The following is a 14108-nucleotide window of genomic DNA, read 5'->3' as shown; positions in this document are numbered from 1 at the left end:
ATTCTAGATAAAGCACAATAATATGAACACTAAGATGTAAATTAGGTGAATAAGTATTTGCTGTATTGTTTATGATTATGTCAGTAGCCTTAGCCTAAATGGTCATCTTCAACACCCACCTGTCTGCGAAGAAGTTCGCTTGTGTGCTGCAATCTCCTTTCTAGCTTTTAATTGCAGCAGGTACAGAACTTTGCAAATTCCAGGCTGGTAAGTGAAAACAGAGGGAACAACACATCGATCTGTGCCAAAAGCAGGCACTGCTCCTCCGTCCAGTTGAGTTTCCTCAACCCTTTTTTCTCCATTTTGTTTTAGGAGTATTACCAAATCAAACCTCTTTATGCAGGAAAAGAGTCACAGTAAAATTCTGACAGGTGAGTGTCCACATTAATATCAAATAGATGAAGTAAAAAAAATTATCAGGCGAGTAAACATAATAAGCAAATCAAAATAATGATGAAAATGTAAATGAGGTAAGTTCAAACATTTAGATGTTGTGTGACAACTGATTAATTTCCCTAAGTTTGGCATAAACAAGCAAAATTTTAATCTGTTCAAATGTTAAAAAGAAGCTAAATTGAAAGTTGTCTGTCTGAAGCATATACTGGTCTATAATCTTAAATTTGTAACAATATTGTAAACAGCTGCTGTCTAAGACAAACCAGCTGGTCCTTCTTCTACCAGGTATTGTTACCTGCAGGCAGTTAAGAGCAGAAGAGAGGAGGAAAGACTGACACTGATGTCTGCGTTTATCGTTCTTTCTAAATATTACTCACTATTGTGACATCACAAATTAAGTTTATACAGTGACTTTGCTGTGGTGAACCTTAATGTTGCTGTTAGAGAGACATGTAGTTGTATTTAAAATGTTTAATTTTAACCCTGTAATGAATTAAGCAACCAGGCAGCTTATATGCACATTTTATTATTTATCTCAGGTCATGTCATCTCAATACTGAACAATGTTATCACACGAGTCCTAACTGCAAGAAGTTTATGTAAAAGTTTATTTTTACATTTTGAAACATCTTCATACTTAATGGGCTTCTTTTTGGTCCTGCTTCTACTGCAAATAAAACACAATGACCAGGTTTGAATCTGTTGTACGCAAAAAAAGTGTGTTCTCATGATCAGTGTGATGGTCACTGAACATCAGCGTCATTTTCATCCTGAGCTGGATGGTCATTGTGAAAGCCTTGCAATTAACTTAGGGGGTCTTCTTGACCTAAAATGTTTAATAGTTAATGTCATATAAGCGCTATTAAATACCTTGTTTCTTACACCTTTCTGTTTACTTCTCAGTTCCCAGGCATATTTAAATGTGGAAAATACTTCTGGATGGACCTGAGGGACAGATGGAAACAGCGGATGAGCTTAAGAGACATGGAGAAACACAAGAAGACTCTCATTTGCCTGAACAGGCCTATTGCCTCAATGGAGCAAGAAAGATTTAGACTTCGATTTGAATTTGATCATGATTGTGGAGTGTGCCATGGTGGCCACATCACGTGCATAATTTCTCTTGTTTTTAAGATTAGAATATTCAGGCGCACAATTGAGAAATAAAATGTGTCAGTTTCTTATTCTGAAATGTTCAGTTGCAAACCATAAAGCAACACCATTTTCTGACAAATGTGAGGTACATGTGCTTTAGTATTTGCCTTTTATGCAATTATATCTATTTACTCCACTGCATCTTCAAATAATCATGTATACACAACATATCTTCAGATGTGTACATTTTGAATGTCTTTGACTGAAGGATGAAGTGTTCCTTTATAGTTTGAGAAAATTTCATACTCCTACTTTCAATAAATTTGGCACTCTCTTGGATAAACAAAATGTTCCCCAAGCTCATGAAAAGTTCGCTTTGCTGAGATACGTGGTTCTCAAAGGACAGTGATACTACAAACATGACCTTCTTGAATATGATGAATTGCTGTAGATTAAACTACCCTACAGTTAGAGCTCAAACATCTTCAGCAGTAAAATGTAACAAACACATTGATACAGCAATCTTATTAATCCAAAACCATCAGATATATTGGTTTCACACTGACAGGGAACATTTTCGGTGCAATAATTGAATGTATTGAATGTATAATACAGAAATATCAACCATCAAAGAGCCTTCAATCTTTCAGTCTGGTTCAGTACTTCATGATTCTGTCTGCTGACAAACTTAATGGAGACGCTGGTTTGTTGTTTCAGCAAGACAAGAAAAATGAATAGTAACTGGATTGCTGGCAGTTTTGTGAAGATGGTTCAGCTGCACTAGCCAGGGCACTCTTTAACAAGGCAACCACCCACGTGGCGGCACTTTGTAACTATGTAACTGCAGACATAAACAAACAACAATAAAGAAATGCTAGTCAGTTAGCATTAATGTCCAGTTGACAACTACATGCTAGTAGCAGATAGTGGCGGCAGTGGAAGGTAAGTTACTGAAATATTTTAACTGAATGTTGCGCTAAGGAAATATCAAGCTGAGTTACACCCAATATGCACCGAGTATTATACATTGTAAGGCATGTGTAACTTACCTTCTGATGGTCATTGTCTTCTGTCGCTTGTGTGTGGACAGAACTCATTTACGCTCGCACGGAGCTCTATTCCCCTCGCATGCATCTCATTTAATCTTGCAAGATAGCTTTTGCTGCCACTAACTGTATGTACTTTCTTTCATACTCAAGATTTGGAAAACTGGCTCAGAGTTTATCTGCTTAGCTGTTTCTCTCTGCTAAATGAAGCCACTGGAGTAACTACTACTGCGTTTAACATTTTACTTTCCTTTTACATAGAAAGTACTCCTGGATCAGGGCCGCTCACACTGAGTCTGGTTCTGCTGGAGGGTTTCTTCCAGTTAAAGGGGAGTTTTCCTTTCTACTGTTGCTACTTGCATGCTCAGTTTGAGGGATTGCTGCAAAGTCAACAACACATTGCAAGTGACTGTCCACTGTCATTACATGCTCATCCAGGTGGAGTGAATGCTGCAAGTCACTGACTTGATGCAATCTGCTGTGTTTCCTTACATAGAAAACTATTTAACCAATTTGAATAATAAACAGAATTTGACTGCATTCTTGATAACTAGGATCATTTGAATGTATTCACTTGATTTGAAATTTGTATAATTCAATTAAAGTGAAAAGTGTAAAGTGCCTTGAGACATCATGTTGTGAATTGGGGCTATATAAATAAACTGAATTGAACTGAATAGATTTGTGTTGACTGCAAACTGAAAAGGCTGAATATCACAGATCTGTTATGAGATCATGTTATTTTACTCGTACTTGTCGTCTTCCGCTTATCTGGGACCGGGTTGCGGGGGCAGCAGACTCAGCAGAGACGCCCAGACGTCCCTCTCCCCAGACATCTCCTCCAGCTCCTCCGGAGGGAGCCCAAGGCATTCCCAGGCCAGCCGAGAGACATAGTCCCTCCAGCGTGTCCTGGGCCGTCCCCTGGGCCTCCTCCCGGTGGGACGTACCTGGAACACCTCCCGAGGATGGCGTCCAGGAGGCATCCGGTATAGATGCCCGAGCCACCTCAACTGGCTCCTCTCGATGTGGAGGAGCAGCGGCTCTACTCCGAGCCCCTCCCAGATGGCCGAGCTCCTCACCCTATCTCTAAGGGAGTGTCCGGCCACCCTATGGAGGAAGCTCATTTCAGCCGCTTGTATCCGGGATCTCGTTCTTTCGGTCATGACCCAAAGTTCATGGCCATAGGTGAGGGTAGGAACGTAGACTGACTGGTAAATTGCGAGCTTCGCTTTTCGGCTCAGCTCTCTCTTTACCACAATGGACCGGCACAGTGCCCCCGTTACTGTGGCAGCCGCACCGATCCGTCTGTCAATCTCTCGTTCCATTCTTCCCTCACTCGTGAACAAGACCCCGAAATACTTAAACTCCTCCACTTGAGGCAGGAACTCCCCTCCAACCTGAAGAGGACAAGCCACCCTTTTCCGGTAGAGAACCATGGCCTCCGACTTGGAGGAGCTGATCTTCATCCTAGCCGCTTCACACTCGGCTGCGAACCGCCCCAGTGCATGCTGTAGGTCTTGGCTAGAGGGGGCCAGCAGGACCACGTCATCTGCAAAAAGAAGAGACAAAATCCACTGGTCCCCAAACCAGACCTCCTCCAGCCCTTGGCTGCGCCTAGAAATCCTGTCCATAAAAGTTATGAACAGGACCGGTGACCTGCCGTAGCCCTGCTGGAATCCAACATGCACCAGAAACAGGTCCGACTTAGTGCCGGCAATGCGGACCAAACTCCTGCTTCGCTTGTACAGGGACCTGATGGTCCCTAATAAAGGGCCCCCGATTCCATACTCCTGGAGCACCCCCCACAGGGCACCACGAGGGACACAGTCGAATGCTTTCTCCAGATCCACAAAATACATGTGGACCGGTTGGGCAAACTCCCATGAATCCTCAAGTACCCTGTAGAGAGTATAGAGCTGGTACAGTGTTCCACGGCTGGGACGAAAACCACACTGCTCCTCCTGAAGCCGAGGTTCGACGATCGGCCGGACTCTCCTCTCCAATACCCTGGCGTAGGCCTTACCAGGGAGGCTGAGGAGTGTGATCCCCCTGTAGTTGGAACACACCCTCCGGTCACCCTTCTTATGAAGGGGGACCACCACTCAGTCTGCCAGTCCAGAGGCACAGTCCCCGACCGCCACGCAATGTTGAAGAGGCGTGTCAACCATGACAGCCCAACAACATCCAGAGATTTGAGGTACTCAGGCAGGATCTCATCCACCCCCGAAGCCTTGCCACCACGGAGCTTTTTAACCACCTCTGTGACTTCAGCCTGGTTGATGAAAGAGTCCAACTCCGAGTCCCCAGCCTCTGTTTCCACCAGGGAATGCGTAATGGCAGGATTGAGGAGATCGTCGAAGTACTCCTTCCACCGCCCGATAATGTCCTCAGTCGAGGTCAGCAGCCTCCCACCCCTACTGTAAACAGTGTTGGCGAAGCACTGCTTCCCCCTCCTGAGGCACCGGAATCGCTATGAGGCCAACCGGTAGTCCTTCCCCACGGCCTCATCAAACTCCTCCCAGGGCCGGGTTTTTGCCTCTGCCACAGCCCAGGCCGCGGCACGCTTGGCCTCATGGTACCCGTCAGCCGCCTCAGGAGTCCCACAAGCTAACCACAGCCGATAGGATCCATCCTTCAGCTTGGCAGCGTCCCTTACTGCCAGTGTCCACCACCGGGTTCTGGGATTGCCGCAATGGCAGGCACTGCAGACCTTACGGCCGCAGCTACAGACTGCAGCATCGACAATAGATGTGGAGAACATGGTCCAATCGGACTCTATGTTTCCAACATCCCCCGGAATCTGGTCAAAGCTCTCCCGGAGGTGCAGATCCTCACTATGTGCTTGGGCCTGCCAAGTCTGTCCAACTTTCTCTTCCTCCAGCGGATCCAAGTCACCACCTGGTGGTGATCAGTGGACAGCTCAGCCCCTTTCTTCACCCAAGTGTCCAAAACATGCGGCCGAAGTCCTGATGATACGACATCAAAGTCGATCATTGACCTCCTGCCTAGGGTGTCCTGGTGCCAAGTGCACTGATGGACACCCTTATGTTTGAACATGGTGTTCATTATGGACAATCTGTGACTAGCACAGAAGTCCAATAACAAAGCACCACTCGGATTTAGATCGGGGGGGCCATTCCTCCCGATCACGCCTCTCCAGGTGTCACTGTTGTTTCCCAAGTGGGCGTTGAAGTCCCCCAGCAGAATAATGGAGGCCCCGGGAGGGACACTATCCAGCACCCCCAACAGGGACGCCAAGAAGGCCGGGTACTCAGGTACACTACCGCTCGGCCCGTAGGCCAAAACGACAGTCAGAGACCTGTCCCCAACCCGATGGCGCAGGGATGCGACCCTCTCATCCTCTGGGGTAAACCCCAACACAAGACGGCTGAGCTGGGGGGCAACAAGCAAACCCACCCCAGCCCGCCGCCTCTCCCTCCGCTAAGTCCCGACCCCAGGCCTGGTTCCAGGGTGGGACCCCGGCTCCGCCGTGTCGGGCGACATCACGTGCCTCGATCTACTAGTCTTCATGAAGGATCATGTTATTTTACCAGTTATGGAAATCTAGTTTTTCCATGCTTCTTTAAACCCAACATGATATGGGCAGACCCTTCCACCATGTGGGGCATGTTCTGAGTCATGTTTCAGCAATGAGTGTTCGATATTGGTAAAAATATTAATAACAATAGTTTAACGATTTTGTGTTGTACCTCCAAATCACAAATAATGCTTAAATGCAAAAACGCTTTTAGATATTGCCATAAACATTCAACAAATGATCTCTAAAGAATAACCTACCTTATTCAGGGACTTGCTGATAGTAACATACTTAATCTTTGCTGTTAATCCAATGTCCATTAGTAACATTTACAGTCTGTCTGTCTGTCTGTTAATTTGAGCTTTTATTTAGTTCCGTTTCAGCTATTTATTTTTGAGTTAACAAACAATATGGCCCTGATAATACTGCAGGCAGAAACTTGTGCCATCACAAAGTAAATCTGAGTTGCTGAGATTGAATTTGTATTTATCTAATTTGAAATAAAATTCCTTAGTTTGAAAGTGAGTTTTATTCAATTTAAACTCAATTTGATGGTTTGAAACTGAATGCATTTGATGGTCATTTGACATTGTTAATGACATCTGTCAAGGAAGTTTAACCTGATGTGAAACTTAATTTGGCGAATCTGTATTTGGTTAATCTGTGGCTTTCTCAAGAACCCAGATGTGCGAGAAAAAATTTCAACATCCAGTTGACATTGAATTACAAAACTGAAAGTTAAAGTAGCTAAACCATTTTTTTTTTTTTTTTTGAAAGTTAATTCAGTTTGAATTTTCTGTGAAATTCAATGTCAAACCAATGCCTTTTATTTGAAATTACGCAAACACAGATTCTGTGTTTCTGCCTATACTGATCTGTCTCCATAGTTTTTAATCTTTAGGATTACACAGCTCAGTGTTTTCGCTACTGCTGCTGTAACCTTTCAAACCCACGGTTACCACCTCGCCTACAGACACGAGGAGCAGACGTGGAGTATGGAGCGAACAGAGAGTGTAAACTCAGACTGCCAGTCAGGGGGGCTCTCCAGCTCTGTGGGAACCAGTAAGTGCAGCAGCCCGGCGTGCATGGCAAGGAGGGCCGCCAACTATGGCTACACGGACGTGTCAGGAATGGGGATGCAGTATGGGGACTCTTACGACTCTCTAAGAGACTCACCTCACAGCGACAGGTAAAGAAAGCCTCCGTAAAACTTGTGTTGGTGTGTGTTTTTATTATAACAGGTACTTTTACTCTTGCACACCAAGTGGATGGTAATTGAAATATGTTACAGTTTTAATCCACATCTACTATCATTAAAACTGAATTAACAACTAGTTTAAAGGAAGTAAGACCTGAGATACACATTTTATGTGTTATCAAATATATCACATATGCAGTAATGTTTTTTTTTATTATTATTTTAGGGGTTTGTGAATTCTGCTGGTTCATATGCTAAAAATGATACCCCATTTGAACCTGAATCATTTGACTGCATATTTTTCTGAATGGACTTACCATGTCCATCCCACCAAAACTTTGATAAAAAACAGTTTTCCATCTTCTTTAAATTAGTGCTTTTATTTGAATGTCCTAAAATGTTATGAATAGCTGGGTTTTGCAAAGTTCTATCCTGATTACACACCTATCTAAGCACAGCATGCAGGGTTTGTGGATCACATGACACAGACAGGAAGCTGCAGCAGCTAAAACAGTCTCTCCTTTACTGTGAACTTCATTGCAAGGGGTAAGAACGCTCAGATTGTAAAGGAAAACCAAGATTCATAACATCAATAAAGTACGTACAGTTCTGCAAACCGTACACAACAAAAAATTTTATTTTTAGGAAACAAATTGGCTACACTGATTTCTACCGCATGGCTTACTGGGAGAGTGGCTGACATAAGATCAGAGACAGTACACCAGCAACAGATACTTCAGTTGATCAGCGACTCAAATACGATCATTTAAAAATGCTGAAATTCTAATTGGAACGTGATCATGAAATAATCTAGAAAATAGGAATGTGATTGTCTGTTATGCTCTTTTCCTGACAATGTTAAACGTTCAGACATTTGACCTCTGTGCTCATGATTTATGCCAACAGCTCAAGTTCATTATGGCAGCATACAAAGAATGAAGACAGAGGTTAACATTTGATCTTAGCTTTTCTTTGGCACTGGTTGTTTTACATTGGCTAAATTGAAATATTACAGAATTTCTGACAACCCACCTACACTCACCAGCCACTTTATCAGGTACACCTTGCTAGTACCGGGTTGGACCCCCTTTTGCCTTCAGAACTGCCTTAATCCTTCGTGGCATAGATTCAACAAGGTACTGGGAACATTCCTCAGAGAGTTTGGTCCATATTGACATGATAGCATCACACAGATGCTGCAGATTTGTCGGCTGCACATCCATGATGTGAATCTCCCGTTCTACGACATCCCAAAGGTGCTCTATTGGATTGAGATCTGGTGACTGTGGAGGCCATTTGAGTCCAGTGAACTCATTGTCATGTTCAAGAAACCAGTCTGAGATGATTCGTGCTTTATGACATGGCACGTTATCCTGCAGGAAGTAACCATCAGAAGATGGGTACACTGTGGTCATAAAGGGATGGACATGGTCAGCAACAATACTCAGGTAGGCTGTGGCGATGACACGATGCTCAAATGGTACTAAGGGGTCCAAAGTGTGCCAAGAAAACATCCCCCACACCATTACACCACCACCAGCTTGAACCGTTGATACAAAGCAGGTTGGATCCATGCTTTCATGTTGTTGACGCCAAATTCTGACCCTACCATCCGAATGTCACAGCAGAAATCGAGATTCATCAGACCAGGCAACGTTTTTCCAATCTTCTATTGTCCAATGTTGGTGAGCCTGTGTGAATTGTAGCCTCAGACCAGGTAGAAAGGATGTACTGAGCTGATGTCTGATACTCCCTGCATAGTGCAGAATGTGTCTCTGTAATGTTTGTTGCAGCCTTATCTAAGTTTCTGTTTCTATCTTCCAGGCTTGCGTTTTCTACTCATCTCTCTTTCTTGCAGTTTCTAATGTTTACATTGTGCTTCAGGTTCTGCTCTGTTTGCTTTTTGTCTTTTTCCATCAAGATACGTGTCAGCCCTGACCACGCCGGCACGGCTGTCTCCTGTGGAGTTTCACTACCCCCCTCTGCCACCCCAGGTGCCCATCTTCCAGATCACCTCACCCAACACAAGCCACGCCCTCTCCCTCCCCCCTGCTGCTGCAGCTTACCGCAGAGATGATGACCAACCGCTGCTAAGATGCCCTGAAGTAAGTATGCAGACATGGTGCAAACATAGTGATTTCATTCAGGGGTAGCAGATGTGACTCCTGATTTTTGCTGTGGGTTTTTTTTTTTCATATATGTATTTTTAAATTTAAATAATACAGACAAGAACAAGGCTCATTAACAGTCTGTACAGGGGAATACAGGGCATTCCTGGAATGGAAAATTTGTTTTAGAGGCTGCAGTAGACTTAAGACATCTGACAAGGCTTGAGCTACTTTGCAAAAAAGAATGGCCTAACATTTCAGCCTGTAAATGTGCATAGTTGGTAAAGACACGTCACAAAACACTTGGAGCTATACATCTTAAAAACTTTCATATTGTGAAAAATATTTATTATTGTGAAACAATTCAATATTTTTTGTCAGTCATTTCAGAAAGTAAAATTCATTTATAGATTCATTCCCCATAGAGTGAAATATTTCATGCCTTTATTTTGTTCAGTTTTGATTATCATGGCTGTCAGATAAAATTCAGTATCTTAGACAATTTTAATATTACATAAGACTAATAAAAATGGATATTTTAAATAGAAATGTCAAACTTTTAAAAAGTATGTTTATTTCTATGCACTCAATACTTGGTCTGGGCTAGTTGTGCATGAATTACTGCATAAATCCAGTGTGGCATGGAGGTGATCGCCTGTGGTTCTGCTGAAGTGTAATGGAAGTCCAGATTGCATTGATAGCGGCCTTTAGGTCATCTACATTGCTGGGTCTGGTGCCACACATCTTCCTCATGACAATACTCCAAAGATTCTCTATAGGGTTCGGATCAAGCCAGTTTGCTAGCCAGTCATACACCATGGTAATTGGACCAGTTATTGGTACATTTAGCAGTGTGGGCAGATATCAAGTCAGCACCTCCATAAAGCTTGTCAGCATTAGGAAACATAAAGGGCTCTAAAGGTTCCTGGTAGATGGCTGTGTTTACTGTGGGCTTCATAAACCACAGTGGGCAAACACCAGCAGATGGCATTGCATCCCAAATAATATCTCTGTGGGAACTTTGCACTGGACTTCAAGCAACATGCATCTCCGCTCTTCCTCTCAATTCTTGGACTTTGATTACCCAATGAAACACAAACTTTACTTTCATCTGAAAAGAGGACTTTGGACCACTGATTAACAGTTCAGTTCTTTTTTGCCCCTTTTCCACTTGTCCCTACTCAGCATGGTTCGGTACAGCTCTACTCGCTTTTTAGCCTTTTCCATTCTGGTTCCAACCCTGCTGAGTCATGGTGAAAACGTGATGTCAGAAGACTAGAGTGTGACGTCACTAGTCACAGCATAGATAATATAATAACTAACCAATATCTTCAACCGTTAAATTGTTGTACACTGGGCATATTGTGTAAAACACCACTATAGCAAGCTAGCATAAGGTAGCGTTAGCTTACCCTAACATGTAATTCAGCCTTGTACCGCTCCATGGCTTCCCTCTCTCTCCTGTACTTATCCAGAGTGCTTGTCTTGGCCTGCAGCCTTCTCTGGCTGATCTTTCACTCTGAGTCTGACAAAAATTAAACCAAGCAGCAGGTCCTCCATTGTTGTGTTTGTGTCATATACAAATCGCATTACAATACCTTTTGGACTGTGGGGCTGCCTTGCTATTGACCATCCTGCCCTCATTGAGATGGTACTCAATTGTTGTGAAAAACAAACCCAGTAGGTACTAATGGAAAAGGGCCACTACTCCTTAGCCCAGATAAGAAGCTTGTGGTCCATATGTAAGATTCGTCTGTGCTTAGTGGCTCTTGAGGCGCTGACTCCAGCCTCAATCCGGTCTTTGTGAAGCTCCCCCAAATTCTTGAAAGTATTTTTCTTGACAATCCTCCTAAAGCTGTGTTTATCCCTGTTGCTGGTGCACATTTTTCTACCACATTTTTCCTTCCACTCAACGATCTATGAATATGCTTAGAAACACCATTATGGGAATAACCAGCTTCTTTAGCACCTTGTGGAGGGTGTCAATGACTGTCTTCTGGACATCTGTCTAGTCAGCAGTCTTCCCCATGATTGTGTATCCCACTGACCCAGACTGAGAGGCCATTTAGAGGAAACATTTGCAGGTGTTTTGAGTTAACTGGCGGATAAGTGTCTGATACCGTGAGTTTCAAATATTTAACTTTTTCACACTTAATTTTGGGTTCCCTTTATCTGTAAGCCATAATCATTTCACTCTTTGTGTAATGAATCAATATAATATTGTTTCACTTTCTTCGCTTTCACAATATATACATTTTTTCAGATCTACCGTGTATTCCTGGACTCAGGCAGTGATGCTGAAAACTAAAGTCGCTCTTCAATGTGTATTGCATTTATATAATGAATTTCTCTTTCTAAAATGAGTGACAAATATATTGAACTTTTTCATAGTATTTTATTTTTTTGAGCTGTTCCTGTATGTACAGCCAAATCTGGTTCTGCTAAGTAGTGGCTATGTGTGGGGTGAGTTGGGACCAGGGATTGAATTCAAATGCACATGAACCATTTCACAATTATGCGTTACTTTTGGTTGCATTTCATGCACCTTGATTTATTGCCTAATACCCCAATAACATACATTGAGGTTTGTAGTTGTAATTTGGCTTTACCTTAAAATACTAAACCGGTGTAAATACTGTTGGGGGCAACTGTAAAATGTTGATTTTAACACACTGAATATGTTAAAGTATTTTTCAAAGTTTATCAAATAGTGTTGAAGTTTCTTTCCTGTCAAACCTCAGATTTTACTAAAGTATTTTCTTGTTTTTGTCAGGATGGAAGTTTATACAGGCAGCCTCGACGACCTCGGCGACCCTACCTGACAGAGAGCACAGGAAGTCTACCGTCCAGTCCCTACCACCTCCCTGATGATGAAGCTTATGAGACAACGCAAGAGTACGCCTCCTCACGAGAACCAATTCGAAGTCGGCGCCGTCCCCGACGCAACCGCCTCAATGGACACACATCCCAGCGTTCGGCGGGCTTACGGGACTACAGCTCGCAGAGCTTCAGTCAATCAGAGGAGGAGGAAGAGGATGAGGACGAGGACGCTCACGGGGAGAGCACACCTTTCCTTAGTATGCAGAACATGAACATGGACCTGCCACTATCAGGCTCGGGTTACCGCTCTTCGTCCGGCGCAGACACACGAACTCACCGCGGACTGAACCGGCCAGGCACACGCAGCAATGGGCAGAGCCGTGGTCCCCAGTCACAGCGCTCCAAGGCCAACAACATGCCTCTTTAAGACTGGACCTCCTGACGCCCACCCTTACAACCCCGTCCCGCCTTACCACGCCCCGCCACCTCACACACTTCCTCTCTTCCTTCACAGAACCAGTGGACTAGAGACCTGCACCTAGGAGAAATATTTTTATTTTGTATAACAGACAGATATTCTAAACAAATGAAATATTTATTTTCATTTCAGCAAAAATTGTCTACTAGCTAACAGCAAAGACTTTTTTTATAACGGGGGGATATTTATATGTAAAGTTTTTTGATTTACAGCATTATGAGAGATGAAAAAAGGAGAATTACGTGCCAATTTTTTCACAGGTTAGATAACTAGAATAATATTGTGGTGCCTTTTGCTGTATGCTGAAGTTGGAGGTCCCGTTGAGTTTTTGTAGCTTTTCTTATAAAGACTCCTCATTTTTATAGAGACCAACCCTCTTCCTTCCTATTCCTTTGGTTTGGTTTGTTGATTTTTAAATTTTTGCTCTGATTTGGGATCTTCCTCTTTTTGAACTGTGATCTGAACATGCCATCATGCAATATTGATTCCTTCTGTGTAAAAGGTGTCTGTTTACATGAGTTCGACCCACGCGATGGTACAGCCGGATGTGTAGGTTAGATTCCTCTGATGAACACACATCTGTCATTAACATCCTTGTCTGCTGCCTGTCAGTCATTTTCTTGTAGTTTCTGTTGAAAGAAAGGCGTTCAGGTGTTGTAGAGGGACGTGACCTCAGATCTTTGTGTAGGTGTTCACGGTGCTGTCATTACATCATTATGTGTGTGTGTGTCTGTGTGTGTGTGCGTGTGTGTGTGAGGGAGAGAGAGAGAGAGACTCATGAAGCCTGGTTTGGTCAGTGCCTGCGTTCACCTCGGCGGTTGTGGTTCCTCAACTGACGTGTCTGCCGGTTGCCACGCTGACAGAAGCTCCACTGCATTGTAAGCACCTCCCTCCGCGAGCAGCCGCCGGTCATGGAGCCACCGACCCAAACTGAACTCTACCAGTCCAGTTGTAATCCAGCCTGACTCTGGCCTCCCGTGGACTGCCTGGCCCCGCCCGTTTCCTATGCCAGCAGCTTAGAGCCGCACTGTGTCTCAGGACTTTCCCATAACATCACAGCCGAATGACTCGCAGCAGACAGAGCCGGTCATCTCAGTCTCAGATCAGTCCACAGTGCCAGATCCATATTCCTCCCATCGCACTCACTTCTGTTGTTTTAAAAATAAACATATGGCCACAATATAAGGACACCAAAGTTTGGAAAATGATTGGAAATTCATTGAACTTTCTTTTTTAAATTTAAAAAGTTGTATGTAAGTAAGTGAGCATGTTTGTAGATGCGTTTTGTCCAAGGTGAAGTTGGGCATTACCGTTGGGCAGAGGGCACATCTTGGGCCTTGCTAGAAATTCTGCCTCAACCTCACACCGAGAAGAGGCCATCATTCTAGGTACTCCTATCAGTGTAGCCCAGAAAATTAGAATATCATCA

General features: G+C 43.6%; 1 protein-coding gene across 3 annotated transcripts in view; it reads left to right on the top strand.

The window, feature by feature from the left end:
• Positions 1-13859, top strand: part of nrg2b (neuregulin 2b) — a 147976-nt gene extending 134117 nt beyond the window's left edge. For all 3 annotated transcript variants that reach the window (XM_047354013.1, XM_047354014.1, XM_047354015.1), the window contains 3 exons: positions 7049-7264; positions 9195-9378; positions 12155-13859. In XM_047354013.1, coding sequence (XP_047209969.1) covers positions 7049-7264; positions 9195-9378; positions 12155-12628 — 874 coding nt within the window. In that variant the 3' untranslated portion in view covers positions 12629-13859. The remainder of the gene's footprint in view (positions 1-7048; positions 7265-9194; positions 9379-12154) is intronic.
• The last annotated feature ends 249 nt before the right edge of the window (positions 13860-14108 follow it).

This window comes from Girardinichthys multiradiatus, chromosome 23 (genome assembly GCF_021462225.1).
Source record: "Girardinichthys multiradiatus isolate DD_20200921_A chromosome 23, DD_fGirMul_XY1, whole genome shotgun sequence".
Classification (NCBI taxonomy): Eukaryota; Metazoa; Chordata; class Actinopteri; order Cyprinodontiformes; family Goodeidae; genus Girardinichthys; species Girardinichthys multiradiatus.
Note: the sequence above shows the minus strand (reverse complement) of the source record. Positions and strands in the feature narration are given on the sequence as shown.